At 51.5% G+C, this 19,139-nt stretch overlaps 1 protein-coding gene across 1 annotated transcript in view; it reads left to right on the top strand.

The window, feature by feature from the left end:
* The first annotated feature begins 6 nt into the window (after positions 1-6).
* The window catches only part of NOVA2 (NOVA alternative splicing regulator 2), a 28,635-nt gene continuing 9,502 nt past the window's right edge, over positions 7-19,139 (top strand). The window contains exons 1-3 of the mRNA XM_004381595.2: positions 7-109; positions 12,459-12,602; positions 18,608-18,774. Of these exons, the coding sequence (XP_004381652.1) occupies positions 25-109; positions 12,459-12,602; positions 18,608-18,774 (396 nt within the window). The 5' untranslated portion in view covers positions 7-24. The remainder of the gene's footprint in view (positions 110-12,458; positions 12,603-18,607; positions 18,775-19,139) is intronic.

Here is a 19,139-nt window from a genome sequence, read left to right as displayed (position 1 = left end):
CAGCCGCCGCCCCAGGCCCCCCCCATGGAGCCCGAGGCCCTGGATTCCCGCAAACGGCCCCTCGAAACGCCCCCCGAGGTGGTCTGCACCAAGCGCAGCAACACGGGAGGTGAGAAGGGGCTGTAACTTGGGGGGTGAGGGGGACTGAGGCCTCGCCTCCTCCATCCCCCCCCCCACGCCAAGCGGCAGGTGCAAGGGTCTGAGGAAGGGCTGGGCGCCCCTCGCCGAGGCTGGGGGCCGAGGAGGGGGTTGAGGAGGGGGTCGGACCTCCTCCCCCTCTCGCCGCGACCAGGGGCTGCGAGCTTTGTCTTCGAGAAGGCGGCTTGGGGGAGGGAAGGGGTGGTGAGTGTCCTTGGGGGGGCACAGAGGATGGGGGCGTGGGTCCCTTGGGGCGGGTGTCTCTGTGTCCTTGAGGGGTGTGTGATGTGACCCTTCCGGGGCAGGGGTGTCCTCAGGCTTTCGTCTGCAGACGATCCCAAATTTGTGCCCTGGGGGAGGAGGAGAGGGAAGGGGGAGAGGAAGCCTGTGGACCCGGAGCTTCCCGGCCTCCCTCCCCGGGGATGTCCTGAGCCAGTCTTGTCCTGGAGGGAGGCATGTGTGGGCCTTGGGCGGGATTGTGCTTGGGGATGGGCCGGGGGGGGGGGTGTGTTGGGTGACACAGAGAGGAGAGTGGGTGTGTAAAGCTAAGTGGGAGAAAGTGTGCCTGGGACAGGTGTGTGTGTGTGTGTTCGTATGTGTGTGCACGCGTGTGAGTCCTAGATTGTGATATTGGGGATCATAGATGGGAAAGAGGGTGTGTGTGTGTGTGTGTGTGTGTGTGTAAAAGAATAAGAGGGGCTGGGCTCCATGTTTCAGACCCTAAAGGGAATATGTGTGACAAGGGAAGGTGTGTGCATGTCACCCAAGTGGGGGCTGTGGCACAGTGTGGTGACACATGAGCGAGAGGGGGTGTGTGACATGTCAGGGGGTGTGTGGGGGACGCCGAATGGGCCGGGTCTGTGTGTGAGCCACAAGAGGCTGTGTGGGACAGGGGCAGGCAGGTCAGTGTGTGTGACACCCAGGCATGTCTGGGCCAGGGAGGGACCAGGAGGAGCAGGAGAGGGGATGTGACAAGAAAATGGTGTGGGTGTGACTCCAGAGAGGCTGTGGCTGGGTGTGACACATGGAGGTGTGCAAGATGACATCAGAGGGGGTGTGTGCACCCAGGAAAGGTGGGTGTATGACGGGGGAGATGCTGAGGCTCTGGGGGTGAAACGCATGAGCGTGTGTAACAAGGCAAGGGAGGGGCAGGCGCCAATGTGACAGGGCTGTAGTGTATGTGTAGAGCAGGGGACATATGCCAATGACAGCCAAGGGGTGTAAAAAGGGAAGACGTGTGTGTGTCCCCCGTGAGTGTCTAAACAAGGGGAGGAGTATGTGTGTGAAATGGCTGTGTGACACCAAAGAATATGTGGGGGTGATTCTGTGTTTGTGAGCCCCAAGAGTGTGTATATATGTAACACGAGAAGTTTGTGTGTGAAACGACTGAGCGTGAGCAGAGAAGACGTGGAGGTGATTGTGTGTGTATGTGTAATGGCTGAACATCTAACACCACAGAAGGTATGTGGATGAAGCTGTGCGTGTGTGAGAGACAGAGGGGTCATCACCGTGTGTGTGACCTGAGGAAGTGTGTGTACCAGAGAATAGACAAGCTCGGACCTTGAGGCGTGTGCCATAGCGGTGGGGGACGTAGGGAAGAGGCAGTGACCCGCCTATCAGGGCTTGGCGGAATCAGGGCTTCTTCACAGGAGGGTGACCCCAGAGCAGATGAGAACCCTTCCCCACGGTCACCTTCGCTAAAATCTCTGCTTCCTCTGGCCTTTTCCTCCTCCGGATGGGAGAGAGATGGGTCTGACTCAGGAAGAGCGGGCCCCTCCCACTCTACTGGGTGCTGGAATGGAGGGGTTAGGGGCCTCCCGCCTCCTCCCCTTGGCTGAATACAGCCAAGTCTCTTCCTCCCATCCCAACCCCCATCCAGGTTGGGGACCCCCTGGTTCCTCCTGCCTGTGAGGGTGTCCAGCAGAAATTGGAGGAAAGGGAAGTTGGGGGAGGGGTGGGAGGGAGTTTCCTGTCCTTCTTCCTGCTCCCCCACCCCCATCCAGCACACACACACGAATATGTCCCAGCCCCAGCCGACTTCCTTCTCCACTTCCTGCCCCACTGCCATTCTCAGGCCTGGGAAGGGTTGGGGACCCAGGAGGACCCTGAGCCCAGCCAGGCTGCCCATCCTTGTCGTAAAGCAAAAACCAAACCAGTTGCCCTTAAGTCAGTTCTGACTCATGGCAACTCCAATTGTGTCAGAGTAAAACTGTGCTCCATTGGGTTTTCAGTGAGTGATTTTTTGGAAGTAGATCACCAGGCCTTTTTTCCGAGGTGCCTCGGGATGGACTCAAACCACCTACCTTTTGATTAGCAGCTAAGTGTGTTTGCACCACCTAGGGACTCCATCCTTCTCTTCCAAAAACCAAACCAAACCCACTGCCGTTGAGTCAATTCTGACTCATAGCAACCCTATAGGATAGAGTAGAACTGTTCCACAGAGTTTCCAACAAGCGCCTGGTGGATTCGAACTGCCGACGTTTTGGTTAGCAGCCATAGGGCTTAACCACTACGCCACCAGCGTTTCCATCCTTCTCTTAGAGGGATAGAAATGCTCACAATCTGATTGCTCAGAGCTGTACAGTGTAACAATAGTGATACAGCTGCTGCGGCTGCTGCTAGCAATGATGATGGTAATATCCTCCTCGGAGTCAGGCTATGAGATATGGGTTAATTTCTCACTGCAAGCCTGAAGGGAGGTGGTTGGAGCTGCATTTTACAGATGCGGAAAACTGAGGCTCAGTCAGATGAAGCTGCTTGCCCAAGGTTGCACAACTCATAAATGGAGCTAGGATTTCTCCAGCCCTGCCCACCTTGTTCCAGAGCTCATGTACTTAACCACTGCGCTGTCCTGACTCCCTCAGCAGTGGGAAAACTAGGACAAGCCCTTAGGGACCATCTCCTCCAGCCTCCTCCTCCCACCTCCTCCTATTTCCCCCTGGGGAAACTGAGGCCCAGAGATTCGAGGGGCAGGCTTCCATTTACAGAAACACTTAGTGGCAGGGCTGGGCAAGAGTCCAGGACATTGACCTCAAAATTGGGGGCTCCTCCCAACGATATACCTTGATGGCTGTGAGACCCTGGATCAACCCCACCCCTTTCCTGAGCCTCAGTTTCTCCATCTGCCAAATGGGGAAATAATAATAACCACAACTATAATAGTGCTAATAACCAAAAAAACTGAACCCATTGCAGTTGAGTCGATTGCAACTCATAGCGACCCTATAGGACAGAGTAGAACTGCCCCATAGGGTTTCCAAGGCTGTAATCTTTACGGAAGCGGACTGCCACATCTTTCTTCCGAAGAGTAGCTAGTGGGTTCATACCGCTGTCCTTTTGATTGGCAGCCAAGTGCTTAACCACCGTGCCACCAGGGCTCTGTAATAGTAATAATAGCTACCAATATTATTAATGCATTACATGCAACATTTCATTTAATTCTCCCAACACTCTATGGTGTAATAACAATAATAATAAATTATAATAATAGCTAACATTTATGGTGCTACATACATTGTTACAGGGAGTATTGTGGAAAGTGCTTGACATGGCTCAATCATTTAATCCTTACAACAGCTCTATTATGTTTGCCCATTACAGATGAAAAACTGAGGCGCAGAGAGGTTAAGTAACTTGCCCAAGGTCAGCCAGCTAATAAGAGGCGAGGCAGAGCTAGGATTTGAACTAAGGAGGCTGGCTCCATTGTGTGAGTAGACAGTAGAGTTTTAAAAATTAAACAAACAAATCCATTGCCATCGAGTCAGTTCCTACTCATAGCACGAGTAGAACTGCCCTGTAGGGTTTCCAAGGAGCGGCTGGTGGATTCAAACTGCTAACCTTTTGGTTAGGAGGCAAACGCTTAACCACTGGACCACCAGGGCTCCGACGGTAGAGTAGACCTCATTGTTAGATGAGGAAACTGAGACTCAGAGGGGTGAAGGACATAGCAAGTAGTGGCTGATCGAGCAGGTGGAGCTCTTGCCCAGGGCACCAACCAGCCTCTCTTGCTTGTTCCTGGGGGCTGATGGGAGACCCGGAGGCGAGGGGGGCTATTTAAACTGATTTCTGGGCACCGAGACTGGCTGGCAGGCACTACTTGGAGAAGACAAGGCACTAAAGGCAGGAGGACGTGGGTGAAGAGGTTGAATAGAATTCCCAGTCAGGAGCTCATCAGAGAAGTAAATGGCCCTAATCTGGTGGAACAATAATTCAAAGAGTGTCCTCTCGAGTACAGATCATAACTCCTAAGCTGCAGCTACAGTGGCCTCCACACTCTTGACTGTTTTCTCACCTCTATTACCCCCAAAACTATAGAAACAACACGCTCTGCATACATACACACCCCACACCCCAACCAGAGCTTACACCAACCAGGTCTTGCCCCCAACATCCCTCACACTTTAACACAAAGACAGTTTTGCCAGATTAAGAACCCTAGAGTGAAACCTTCTCAGTGATGCTGCGGTGTGCTTCGTGTGGGACCCTCGTGCAAGTTATTTCACTGCTCTGAGCCTCAGTTTCCTCATCTGGAAAACAGGGACTATAAGATTTATCTCTCTGGGTTGCTGTGTGGGTGAAATGAAATCATGTATGTAAAGCACATAGCATAAGACCTGGCAGGTAGTCAGTGCTCAGTAAACAATCACTATCTGAATCGACTCGACAGCAGTGGGTTTGGGTACCATTTCTATGGGGACATTGGTGGTTCAGTGGTAGAATTCTTGCCTTCCATGCGAGAGACCCAGATTCAATTCCCAGCCAATGCCCCTCATGCGCAGCCACCACCCGTCTGTCCATGGAGGTTTGTGTGATGCTGTGATACTGACCAGATCTCAGCAAAGCTTCCAGACTAAAACCGACTAGGAAGACAGGCCTGGTGATCTACTTCCAAAAATCAGTCAATGCAAACCCTATAGATCACAATGGTCTGATCCATGGGGATGGCGCAGGGCCAGGCAGCGGTTCCTTCCATTGTGCGCGGGGTTGCCATGAATCGGGGGCCAACGTGATGGCAGTTACCGACACCAACAGTCATCAGCATTATCACTGTTATTATTGTTGCCATCAACAATATCATATTCCTGTTTCACCGCTCAATGGTGAATCACCCCAAGGAAATCATACCCCAACCACCTTTCTCTCACACACAGATAGTGTCACAACTCAAGGACGATGTCACACCTTTTGGCGTCTCACATCCCTACCGAAGAACACTCCAGTTGTAATACATTTCGGACACAAACAAGCAACACCATCACTCACGGAAAGACATCACACGCCTGGCGTCTTACCCCTCCTCAGCAGCACCCGTACCTGCCCACACCCCCAGCATCCCTCGCCTTTCGCCAACATCACCGTACCTTCCCGATGATAGTATCAATATCACACCCTGCCGCCTCATACCCCCCTCCATCGAACACGCCAGCACAGCTCCCAAACAAACGCACAACCATGACGACAACACCCAAACTTTGGTTCCCCCTAGACATACTGACACCAAAAACAACACCTTCTACAACATACGTCCTTTCAACTCTACCTTTCTCGTGAACGCCCTCCCACCTCCAGAGCAAAGCCACCTTACAGGGTCAACTCTCTGACAGTAAAAATGCTCACTCCAGTCCAACACCTCACATCTCTTGGGCGGGCAAAAGCTGTTTGTGGAGGGGGAAGTACTGGTTGATTTTGAAAGTGTCCAGAAGCATTTCTGGGAGGGGGGCCAGAGGGAAGGGGAGGCCAGAGACTCATACAGTGACTAGAAAGGAAAGATGGCCCCCTCCCAAGGTGAAACTTCTTGAAACTGCAGCAAGAGGGAAGAAGGCTAGCGGAAGAGACGAACTTGTTGTCTTCAGGCCCTGCCATTGGGCAGAGGAGGTGCCTGGACACCAAGGGAAAGTTTAGAGCAGTGGAGGTGACTCGTGCATCTAGATTCTGCTTCAGTAGAAGGAAGAACTTTCTCACAGGCAGAGCCTTGGTTGTCACTCACATGGGGTGAGAAAGCGGTCAATGTCTAGGGGCTCCCGGATCAGCCGAGGTCACGTCTGCCCTTTGCTGCAAGGAAGCCTGGGAGATAACGGTTCTGGCTTCTTCCTGAGGGAGATGGGAGTCACAGGTAGGAAATGCCCCAAACAGGAAGGGTGTGCAGAAGATTCAGGAGGGAGCATAGCCTGATGTCCTCAACGAGGACTCCTGAGACTTAGAGTTCTGAGCGTCTACAGGTGGGAAGTCTCAGTCGCCTGAGGAAGTGGCTCCAGAAGCCAGAGTATCTGCTAGTCTGATACAAGGACCTCTGAGCGTCCACTGCTGGTTTTAGGTGGGATGGTCCACGGACAACTCTTTTTTTTTTAAGATTGACCATTTATATCAATGGACTCCAGAAGTAAAAGAAACAACCATCCTTTCAAACTCTGATTATTAGTGATGATTTTTAAAAGTTTCTCTTTCAATAGGTGCACTTAAACTTTAGCAGTGAGTGTTCCTAAAGGAAATGGACCCGTCTGTCTTGTTCCCAGGAGCCCTGGTGGTACAGTGGTTAAAGTGATCCACTATTAACTGAAACGTCAGCGGTTCGAAACCACCAGCAGTTCTGCGGGAGAACGATGTGGCAGTCTACTTCTGTAGAGATTCACAGCCTCGGAAACCCTGTGGGGTTGCTATGCGTCAGAATCGACTCAATGGCAGTGGGTTTTGGTTTGGTTTTTTTTTTTGGTCTTATTCCCTGCTGTATCCCCAGTACATAAAAGAAGGGTTTAGGTGAGTGATCAGGAACCCACCTAAGTAGTGGGTGCTCAGGAAGGATTTGTGGAAGGGAGGGAGGAAATAATGGTACAGAGATATGAAAGAAGAGCAAAATTCAGGAAGGTGGCATGAGGAACAAGGGAGTTAGAAAGTCACTGTTGCAGGAGAATTGGGGCTCGGTCTCACTTCTCTCAGGGAGGAGGTATTCCTCCTCTAAGAGGCAGGGAAATGCCTGGGGCAGCCCCTTAGGGGGCTGGGTGACAAGGAAGTGGGGTCTCCCCTCCTTCTCTTAACCTCCCAACCAAAACCTCAAACCTTAGACATTTGTTCCCCATTTATAGAGCACTAGGCATCTGCCAGACACAGTGATAAGCACTTGTGTTCATGAGGTAGGTGATAATAATAATAATGATGACGATGATGATAGGTAACATTTCGCCAGTGCTCTATGTGCTGGGACCATTCTAAGTACTTTACATTTAACCATTTAATTAATCATAATAACCCTTTGGGGTAATGCTATTATGTCCCCCAAGGTCCCTGGGTGGCACAAACGGTTTGCCCTCGACTGCCAAGTGCAAACCTACCCAGCAGCACCGCTGAAGAAAGGCCTGGCGATCTGCTGCAGTAAAGATGACTGCCAAGAAAACTCTAAGGAGCAGTTCTACTCTGTAACACATGAGGTCGCCATGAGTCAGAATTGACTTGATGGCAATGGGTTTGGATTTTTTTTTTTTTTTTGGTTTATCATGTCTCCTATTTTACAGATGAGAAAACTGAGGCCCAGAGACGTGAAGCGACTTGCCCAAGGCCACACAGCCTATCAGTGACAAAATTCACTCAGTTTCGGGCTGTTTCTGCCATCTGATACTGAGATTCTCAGACAAAACCTGGGGCTGTGGGGAGTGGTACAGAAAATGGGGGCAGGAACCTAGTTTTCATCAGAGCTGATGAATACCCTCTATCCTCAAGAGGGAAGCGGGGGAAGAGGCCCTGGCTGGAGAGCGGATGAGGGGGGAGAGGATGGAGTCCTGAGGATTATTGAGAATTCCCTCCCAATCTTCCAGAATCTTCCAGAGATGCAGACGTGGCCCCAATCTTGGTGATTGATTTAGGGGCAGGAATGGGGTGAGAGGGGCACCTGTGTGAGCCCAGGGAAGAAAGTGAAATCAAGAGGGGGCTGGATGATTGATGGGAAGGCACCCTGGGGGGTTAATTACCTAATAGGCTTAATGGTCTTATTAGGCAAGTTTAAGAGGATTGCCTTGGGCTCAGGAAACCCCTTAATTCTAGACCCCCTCCCATGCCACATCCAGCCTCTCGCCCCCATACTCCCATCTTAACACACTAGGAAACCCAGAACCTTGAATCTTAAGGGACCAGGCTGAGATGGACGGGGCTCCCAGTCCCCTGCCCCCTGACCCCACCTCCATTTTTACTAGCGCAGTCTCTTTAATCTGCTCTGTGTCTCCGGCTTTTGTGTTAGATGCTGAAAATAGACTTACTTTCCTTACAAGAAGGAGTTCCTGGGTGATACAAATGGTTAATGTGCTCAGCTGCTAGCCAAAAAGTTGGAAGTTCAAGCCCACCCAGAGGCACCCGGAAGAAAGGCCTGGTGACCTATTTCTGAAAAATCAGCCATTAAAAACCCTATGGAGCACAGTTCTACTCTGACACACATGGGGTTGCCATGGGTCAGAATTGATTCCACAGCAACCGGTTTTTTGCTTAAAAGAAAGAAGTTGAAAACCCACTGGGGGACAGTTTAAGAGCTTAAGACCTTAATCTTTGGAGGCAGAATGGCCTGGCTTCTCTCATCCTACTTCCAGTGTGTGTGTGTGTGTGTGTGTGTGTGTGTTTGCAGACCAACTATGTGCTGGGCACTGTGGGGTCCCTGGGACAGAGAGGTGAGCTCTGCTGACATGATCCACAGCAGACCTCAGTGACGAATTGCTCTGAAGGCATAAGACAAGGGGACCCGTCCCATGCTCAGGGTTCAGGGAAAGCTTCAGAGCAGGGACCTGAAGGAGGAGAAGAATTCGCTGGGGGGAGGAGTTCCAGGCAAAGGGAATATGCAAAGGACCTGGGGTGGGAGGGAGCAGGGAACAATTAGAAGATGAGAAAGGGAGGCTGGAAAGGTGGATGGGGCCAAATCACAAAGGTTCCAGAATTACTATCCTGGGAAGACTTAGGGGCAACAGCTTGGTTAGAAGGTAGGAAGAGGTTAGGGACTTGCTTGAGGCTGCAGTCTCAGAGTACTACACACAGCCAAGAAAACATCATTGGTCCATAACAAAGAATGGCCAAAGTCCCACAAGCCCACCTTGGCACCGCCTCTAGGTCTTCTATGCCAACCTTGGTCATGTTGGTGTTTAGCCACCAGCAGTAGGGGGTGATAAGCAAGGGAGGGCCAAGGCTGAAACACAATTGAGTTCAAATCTCAGCCCAGCAATTGTCTGGAGGTGTGAACCTGGGCTGGTGCCTTCACTCCTCTGTGCCCTTCTATGCCTCAGTTTCCTCTTCTGTAACACTGGAGATCATTCTACCTGCCTCACTGCGAGGTTGTATGAGTCAACAAGACTGAGCTTGCAAAGCACTCAGTGCAGTGCCTGGTCAAGATTGAGTGTTCAGAGCATCCCCAGAGTCCAGCTCTTCTCAGCCTTCCAGGGCATCCTCCAGTTAGTACTGCCGTCACCTCCTACCTGGACCACCGCAGTCACCTCTTCTCCAGGTTCCCTGGTTCCATCCTCTCCCCCCACAGTCTGTTCCCCTTCTGGTTGTCAGAGGGATCCTTTTGAAACCTACATCAGATCCCATCCCTCCTTTGCTCAGAGCCGTCCTGTGGCTCCTGTCTCACTTGGCGTAAAAATCAAAGACCTCACCATGACCCACAAGAGTCAACACACCTGTCTTCCTCACCACCACCTAGTCCCCTCTCTGCCCTCATCTCTTCCCACCCTCCCCCTTGCTCACTGCTCCTCACTCTCCCCGGAACACCAGGCACAATCCTACCCCAGGGCCTTTGCATGTGTTCTTCCTCCACATAACCACAAGGTTCCATCCATTTCCTTCCCTCCTGCATAGCCTGGAGACAGTATATCATAATGGTTAAGAGGATAGACTCTGGAGACAGTCTCCCTGAGACCCAGTTGCCATCTAGTAGACTCCAGCTTACAGTGACCCCATATGTGTCAGAGTAGAACTGTGCTCCATAGGGTTTTCAGTGGGTGATCTTTCAGAAGTAGATCGCCAGGCCTTTCTTTCAGGGTGCCTCTGGGTGGACTCAAACCTCCAAACTTCCAGTTAGCAGCCGAGCATGTTAACCATTTGTACCACCCAGGGACTCCCAGTGTTGGGTTCAAATCTCCGCTCTGCTACTTAGTAGCTATGTGAACTTCAGCAATTTCTTCACCTTTGTTTCCTCTTTCATAGAATGGGTTTTAAAAATAGGACCTCTCTCATAAGATCAGTGTGAAGATTAAAAGAACTGGTATTTGTAAAGTACAGGAAATAGTTGTTGTTAGGGGCCCTCGAGTGGGTTCCAACTCATAGCAACCCTACGTACAACAGAACAAAACTCTGCCAGTGACGCCCCATGCTCACAATCGTTGTTATGCTTGAGCCCATTGTTGCAACCACTGTGTCCATCTATCTCATTGAGGGTCTTCCTCTTTTTTGCCGACCCTCTACTTTACCAAGCATGATGTCCTTCTCCAGGGACTGATCCCTCCTGATAACATGTCCAAAGTATGTGAGAGGAAGTCTCGCCATCCTTGCTTCTAAGGAGCATTCTGGTTGTACTTCTTCCAAGACAAATTTGTTCGTTCTTTTGGCGGGAAATAGAGTCTATCACATATTAGGTATGGTACGTTGCTGTTAGGTGCCATCAAGTCAGTTCCAACTCATAGCGACCCTATGTGTAACAGGATGAAACATTACCCAGTCCTGCGCCATCCTCACAATAGTAAGTAATGTTTGAGCCCGTTGTTCCAGCCACTGTGTCAGTCCGTCTTGTTGAGGGTCTTCCTCTTTTTCCTTGACCCTCTATCAAGCATGATGTCCTTCTCCAGGGACTGATCCCTCCTGATGATGTGTCCAAAGTAAGCGAGACAAAATCTCACCATCCTGGCTTCTAAGGGGCATTCTGGCTTTACTTCTTCCAGGACACATTTCAGGGAGTCTGGCTCCAGCCATACCAGCCTCCTCACTCTCTCTGGAGCACCAGGCACAATCCTACCCTAGGGCCTTTGCACTTGCTCTTCTTCCACATAACCACGTGGTTCCATTCCCTTCCCTCTCTATGGGTTAGGATTGTGCCAGGTGTTCCAGGGAGAGTGAAGAGGCCGGTGTGTCTGGAGCACAGTGAGCAAGGTGGAGGTGGGGGAATGGGAGGAGATGAGGGCAGAGAGGAGACCGGGTGGTGATGACGGGGCCAGATACGTTGAGTCCTTTGATTTTTACACCTAGTGAGACAGGAGCCACAGGAGGGCTCTGAGCAACCCAACATACAGCTGCAGAAGGCGTGTTTGATAAATAAAGAACGCCGTCTTCTTGGGGAGGACTTTCCTGCTCACCGTATCCAACACAACACCCCCTCCACTCTCCACTTTCCATTCCTGTTTTCTGCCTCTTTTTGGTTTCTTAGTACTTACCATCATCTGTCATAAAATGGATTGTCTGTCTCCCCCGCTCTAGAAGAATCTAGCTGGGCAAGCTCTTGGCTGAATTACGGAAACTCTTTTGGCCTTATTTTCCTCAGTTGCCCGAGGGAGCAGGGACCTTTGTCTACCTCTGTCATGGCTGTCTCACTAGAAGAGTGCTGGGATGTCGCAGGTGCTTAGTAAATGTCTGTTGAATGAATGAATGCATGAATGAAGATCTTTTTTTTTTAATTTTTAAAAATATTTTATTTTGTTGTTGTTGAGAATATACACAGCAAAACATACACCAGTTCAACCATTTCTCCATGTACAATTCAGCGACACTGATGACATTCTTCGAGTTGTGCAACCGTTCTCACCCTCCTTTTCTGAGTTGTTCCTCCCCCATTAACATAAACTCATTGCCCCCTAAGGTTCCGGTCTAATCTTTTGAGTTGCTGTTGTTAAATTGATGCCATATAGACAGTTCTTAAATAGCAAAATGCTCAAGGCAGACCTTTTTTACCAGTTAAGCTAAACTATTGTTTGGTTTTAAGGAGCCCTGGTGGCACAGTGGTTAAGCACTCGGTGGTTTGAACCCACCAGCAGCTCCTTGGGAAAAAGATGTGACATTCTGCTTCCGTAAAGATTACAGCCTTGGAAACCCTACCGGGCAGTTCTACTCTGTCCTATAGGGTCGCTATCACTGGGAATCGACTCAACAGCAATGGGTTTGGTTTGGTTTTTATTGTTTGGTTTTAAAGATCATGATGTGTGTTACTCTCCTCGCTGCTGTTTCCGTGCTCTTTGTTCCTTTGGCGGCTGTCATCCTGGTTTCCAATGCCCACCCCTCCCGGCCTCCCTGGAGGAGGAGGGTCAGCACCTTCCGAAGGTGAAGCCCTCTCCCCGCCTGACTCCCTCCCACCCTGTGTGCCCCTGCAGAGGAAGGCGAATACTTCCTGAAGGTGCTGATCCCCAGCTACGCGGCAGGCTCCATCATCGGCAAGGGCGGGCAGACCATCGTACAGCTGCAAAAGGAAACCGGAGCCACCATCAAGCTCTCCAAGTCCAAAGACTTCTACCCTGGTGAGCTGGCCCGGGCTGTGCCCTAAGGCCTCCCCTGCCTCCCACCCGGGCCCTGGATGCGGGGGAAGGGCTCCCCTAGGGGCAGTGAGGGTGGTGAGGGTGCCCCTCCCCCTGGGGGGACAGAGCTGCACCCAGCCTGCCGGGCCAGGCCGGAGCAGATGGGGGTGGGGGCAGGGCAAGACAATGGGCCTGCTGCATATTCATGAGCTCATTTGCATGATGTGCTGGCAGATGTGCCCCTTCCCACACACCTGCCCCCTCAGGTCAGTTGGACGAGCTGGGAGGAGGGAGGCAGGTGTCAGGGTGTCCCTGGGGCTGAGGGGCAGCCATCCATGTTATACACACCCCGCTCCTTTCCCCTCATTCTTTCCCTTTGGGTTTCTCTCACCCTATCTTGGCAGATCTCAGTGTCACTGATTTCGCCCTCTCTGTCCTTCTTCATGCGTCTGTTCCTCCTTTCGTTTCTGACTTTCCCATCTCTCGTTCCCTTAGTCTCCGTTCCCATCAGTCTCCCTGCCTCTCTCCCCGCTTCTCTCTCTCTCTCTCTCTCTGCCTGTCTCTGTCTCTGGTTCTGTTTGTGTCTCCCCATCCCCGCCGGCCTGTCACTACTTTTCTTTCTCCCTCTCCTCCTCCTTCCCTCCCTTCCTGTCTTCCCATCTCTCTCCCCCTCTTTTCCATTCCCTCCACCACTCACACTCTCCCACTTTTCTTCCTCTGTCTCCCTGAACTCCCTCTCTCGTTCCGTCATCCATTCAACACATATATAGTGAGCCCCCTCAGTGAAGTCATTCTCCGGTTGGGCTACCTCTCCATTCTTTCTGCTTTCTCTTGCCCATCTCTCCCTGCCTCCCTTTAGGAATCTCTCTCTGAAGTCTCAGCTTCCTCCTTTTTTGATTTATCCAAACCCAGCCCATTTTCTGCCTCTCCTCCAGCTCCATCTCTCTCCCCTAGCTATACACCAGTTGCTGTGGAATTGACTCTGACTCATGGTGACCCCGTGTGTGTCACAGTCGAACTGTGCCCCACAGGGTTTTCAGTGACTGATTTTTCAGAAGTAGATCACCAGGCCTTTCTTCCAAGGCACCTCTCGGTGGACTTGAACCTCCAACCTTTTGGTTAGCAGCTGAGCACTTAACCATTTGCACCACCCAGGGACTCCCTAACCATACTGCCCATAAACTGTTCATGGCCCCTCCACTCTCTCTAATCCCCCTCAGTATTTCCCTCCCAAGATCAGTGCCTGAGCCTTGGCATCTAGGAATCCAGTGAAGGTCTCCGAGTTGCACCTCTGGTTCAGCGCCAGTGCTGGCTCATCCTTAATCCCCTAGGATTTTTTAGGTCAAACAGCAGAGCTGGAGTCCAGAGTCAGGACACACACACACACACACACACACACACACACACGCACACACACACACACACCTCTCTCTCTCTCCCCGCTGCCCATTTCACTAAGCAGCTTTGGCAAGAGGTTTAGAGAAAAGTCCAGGGAACCAGGCACACCCCTCCCTTTCTCGTCCACCCTGGCCCGGTTTCCCCCACACCCCTCTAGCCCACAAGATACAGATCAGACCTCTGCTTGGGACATTCATCCACTGACACTTGGTTCTTTGCCTGTGGATCACATTCTGTGGCATGAGACCGTGTTGTCTCCACTCAACGTACCCCACAGGCTGAGCAGCTGAGAACCCCAAAGGGTGGGACAAACACTATTCAGACAAACAGCATGAGCCAGCATTTTCCCCAGGCCCGCTACTGACCCAGAGCTTCCGGACCATAGAGCCTGGGCTGTCTCCTGACTTAGAGATGCAAGACACAGCACCTACATCCTAGTCCTGTCCCTGCGACAGGGAGCACAGGAAATAGAGATGCTACTGCACGAGGCAAAGAGCATGTTTCCCTCCACCCCGGGGTGATGTCTTTTCATTCATTCATTCATTTAGCACATATTCTCTGAGCATTTCCTCAGAGCCAGCTGTGTGCTGGACAGAGCTGGGGACACGGCGGTGATTGAGACAGCCCGAGCCTTGCCCTCATGGATCTCACAGCCCCGTGGGGGAGACGGATACCAGTGAAGATGCTGAGGTGGCAGGGCTGGGATGGGGAAGCCGAGAAGACGGCGGGAGCCTAGGCAGGACCCCTGACCCAGCCTAGGGGCTCAGGGAAGGGTTTCTGAAGGAAGGGCCCAGAAGGATACGTAAGAGTGAGCTAGGGAAAGAGCAGGAAAGGGTGCTCTAGGAAGACGAGCTAGCATGTTCAAAGGCTAAGAGGGTGGACTGTGCAGTGTGTACCAAGCAAGCATAGAGAACAGTTGAGAAATGACAATGGAGAAGTTGAAAGGGTCCTCCATGCCTGGTAGGTTCACACACACACACACACACACACACACACACACACACACACACACACACACGGCACTTGTGTGTCTACTACCTGAAACAAAAACCTGGCCCTTAGCCCCAGGCAAGGGGCTGAGATACTACAGAACACACACAGGGTGCCCCCTCCCTGGTGCAGGAACCCCAAAACCCCAGACTGAATCCTTGCAGGTCATACACAAAGACCCAGAAAGAGGCAGCCTAAGGCCACGCAGATTCCTGTACACCAGCCCAGACCACCCTCAAAGAACCAAACCCGTTGCTATCAATTCCCACTCATGGCAACCCCATATGTCACAGAGTGAAAGCAAGCTCCATAGGGTTTTCTTGGCTGTAATCTTTATGGAAGCAGATTGCCAGGCCTATCTTTCATGGTGCCGCTTGGCAAGTTTGAACTGCCAACCTTTAGGTTAGTATCAAGTGCAAACCATTTGTACCAGCCAGAGACCTCAGACCACCCTAGTGAATCTTAAAACTGCTTCTGATTTGAAGCATCCGTCTGAAGGTATAGTCCCTACCCCAGAAGAAAAGCACAAACACACACACTTTTTAAAAAAAATTTGTATTGATTTATAACATGCTTGCACCAAAGTGTAAAATCTTAAGTGACTACTTAATAAATTCACACATACTCGTTTTTTAATATCAAAAATGTAAAACCAAAACTACAGTTATCATATCCCTCCCCCCACACACACGCATATAAAGCTAACCATTCCACACAACCCATAATTTTGCAGAGTAGTTTGTGCTCGACTGCTAACCTGAAGGTTGGCAGTTTGAACCCACCTAGGGGTACCTTGGAAGAAAGGCCTGGCAATCTGCTTCCATAAAGAGCACAGCCAAGAAAACCCTACGGAGCAGCTCTACTCTGTGACACATGAGGTCGCCATCAGTTGGAATCGATCGCAACTAACAACAACAGACTTTGAAGCCAGACACCTGGGTTCAAAACCCTGAGCTTTTCACCACTGAGCAAACTTGGCCAAATTCCTTACCCTTTCTGTGCCTCAGTGTCCTTAGCAGTAAATCAGGGATAATAATATTGCCTACCTCATACAGTAAGTGATTAATGTATGTAAAGTACTTAGAAGGGTGCCTGGCATATGGTGTTATATAAGCCTCAGCTGTTATTATTAGATACTCTTTCAAGGTTTAACTGAGTCCCCCCAAAGTCCCTGTGGCCCCCAGGTTAAGAATTGCAAAGAGGGAGTGGTGATCACAGACTTCCTCAGCTGAAAAAGAGCTCAGCAGAGACTGAGAACCTGGCCACTTCAGCTAGGCTCTCCCTGGGGCTCCCCCTTCCCCCACCCCGCCCCCAGTTCCTACCCTGCCCCACACCCTTTCCTATTTACACCCCAGACAGAGGCAGCCTGCACGCTGAGTCACCCTTGGCTCAGACCAAGCCATTGTTCGGGGGTGGGGGGGTAAGAGGGAGGGACAGTGGCCCAAAGGAGGTGGGGGATGTCAACCGCACAAGTGACCCAGATACAGTGACACCCAGACACATGGCGAGACCGGCATGCCAAGCTGGGAGATGACAGGCGATGCTTTCAGGACACTGGACGCTCACCCCTCAGTGTCCCAGACACTCCGGAGGCACTGGAGGCTGGCGCACGGACCCAGGGAGCTAACTGGGTCCAGCCCAAGTAGACACACACTCAGTCCACACGCAAAAATGGCCCAGGCTCACCCAGGCACTCACGTTCCCCCACGTACCAGTCATGGTGGAGTCTCATTTGTCCCTCTGTTGTTCGTATACTCAGACACACATATGCACAAACACATCTGCCATCCAGTCTTACGTACTGACCCAAGTCTGTCTGTCTCTCTCTTTACACACACGCACACCTCCCCTGTCTCTCTCACACACACACTCACACTCACAACACACGTACTTCTGGCCTGTCTCTCTCTATATATATACATATCTGTCTCTCTCACACACACACACTCACGATACACACACCCCTGTCGTATCTCTCTCTACCCACTGTCTGTCTCTCACACATACACACATTCACACTCACAACACACACACACCCATGTCCTGTCTCTCTCCGTCTCTGTCTTTCTGTCTCTGTGTCTCATACACATACACACACACCCCGTCATAGAGTCCTGCCTGTCTGTCTCCTGTGCACACACTAACACATATACATACCACATCCCACTCCTCCGAGTAGTCTTATGAACATCTAGAGGGAGTGACTGTCCCTGTCTCCCATTGACACACATGGACACACACACATATGCAGACACACACCATCCTACAGTCTCAACGTGGCGAGCGTTCATCTCACAGTGCCGCTTAGTGAGATTCTTTGTTTCTTTCTCGCAGACTCTCACGTACACTCAGCTCCGTCCCACAAATAGCATGAACGACTTGGATCATCGTGGTGACACCCAGGGTCTTTCCCCCACCCAAGGGCCCGCAGGAACATCTTCACTTGAATCACTGTGTCACGCAGTTTGTTTAGAACTCAGCCTTTCCTGCTCTTTCTCTTCTATACACAAACACAGATAAAGATGAGCTATCGGTCCCACCAAGTGTGTGTGTGTGTGCGCGCGCGCACACACACACAAGCCCGTTGCCCACTCAGCCTCATGGAGGCACATACACTGGTGACAGTGTTACCCAGAGTCTCTCTCCCATGCACGGACATCCCAACACCTCTCAGAGTTAGCTTCTCTCCTCCCCCGCCTCTTCTCTCTCTCTCTCTCTCTCTCTCTCACTCAAACACACACACACACATGAATGAGAAAGATGCCCAAGTCAGGACCGCAGCCAATATCTGGTGAATCTCCTCCAGCCAAGGCACCAGCCCACCCTTCCTTCCTGGTCCCCCCGTCCACAATCCCCCACTCATTCCCTTTGACCCAGCTTACTCTCCCCTTTCCACACCCCTGCCCTCCCCCACCCCTCAGCCTTCCATCTGGTGGGTCCAGGCAGCCACTCAGACCTCTCTTCCACCTCCCCCATCCCCCGGCTCTTCCCCATCCTCTCCAAAAGCCCAGAGGCCTTCGCGCAGGCTTTCAGGGGTTGCCATGGCAACAGGACCTTGTCCCTCATCCCCCTGGGGGTGGGCTGAGGACCCGGCCAGCCAGACCGATTAGGGGGTTCCAGTTACTGTGGCAACCATTGCAGGCCTGAGCTCACCGCTCCTAGAAGGGCGGGCAGTGAATGAATGGTTGCCAAAGCAACCAGCAGCCGGCAGAGACTGGGAAGGGGCAGCTGAGCCCTGTCTCCCCCTGCCCAGGGCTGCTGCGGGCATCGTTCTTCCATACCCTGGCGTTGTTTTAGGGGAGGGTGATGAAGTGCAGATTATAAAACATTCTCCCAGCTGCCAGTCATGGCTTAGGAGCCCATGCCAGCTTGCCCAGGCTCCCCATGTGGACTAGGGCCAGTCAGGTCCACTCTCTGGGCCTCAGTTATCCCCTTCCATTAAATGAGGCCTGTCTCAGAAGAAAGGCCTGGCAGTCTACATCCGGAAAAGTCAGCCGTTGAAAACCCTGTGGGGCACAGTTCTACTCTGACACACATGGGGTTGCCATGAGTCGGGGGTCTCTCAGGAATGTCACCATTCCTGTCTGATGTGTCTGCCCTCTCTCTTCCTGGCTCAACAGGAACCACAGAGCGGGTGTGCCTAGTACAGGGCACAGCAGAGGCCTTGAATGCTGTGCACAGCTTTATTGCTGAGAAGGTCCGAGAAATTCCACAAGCAATGACCAAGCCTGAAGTGGTCAACATCCTTCAACCCCAAACCACGATGAACCCCGACAGAGCCAAGCAGGTCAGCTGGGGCAAACTGCGTTGTTGTAATGCTGGTGACGTTTGGGAGGAATCAAATCCTCCATCACTGGGTTACTATGGGAGTTCATTGGGATAGTGCCTATAAAAGGTTTATCAGTCAATATATGGTAATGTTTATTATTATTAGGAGTCCTGGTGGTGCAATGGTTAAGCGCTCAGCTTCTAACAGGAAAGGTCAGCCGATCGAACGTACCAGTTGCTGTGTGGGAGAAAAATGTGGCCATCTGCTTCTGTAAAGATTACAGGCTTGGAGACCATAAGGGGCAGTTCTACTCTGTCCTATAGGGTCGCTTTGATTCAGAATCAAGTCACCAGCAACGGTTTTTATTATTATTATTATTAGCA

The sequence above is a fragment of the Trichechus manatus genome, unplaced genomic scaffold (assembly GCF_000243295.1).
Source record: "Trichechus manatus latirostris isolate Lorelei unplaced genomic scaffold, TriManLat1.0 scaffold00087, whole genome shotgun sequence".
NCBI lineage: Eukaryota > Metazoa > Chordata > Mammalia > Sirenia > Trichechidae > Trichechus > Trichechus manatus.
The sequence above is the reverse complement of the archived record's forward strand: the minus strand, read 5'-3'. Positions and strand labels throughout refer to the sequence as shown.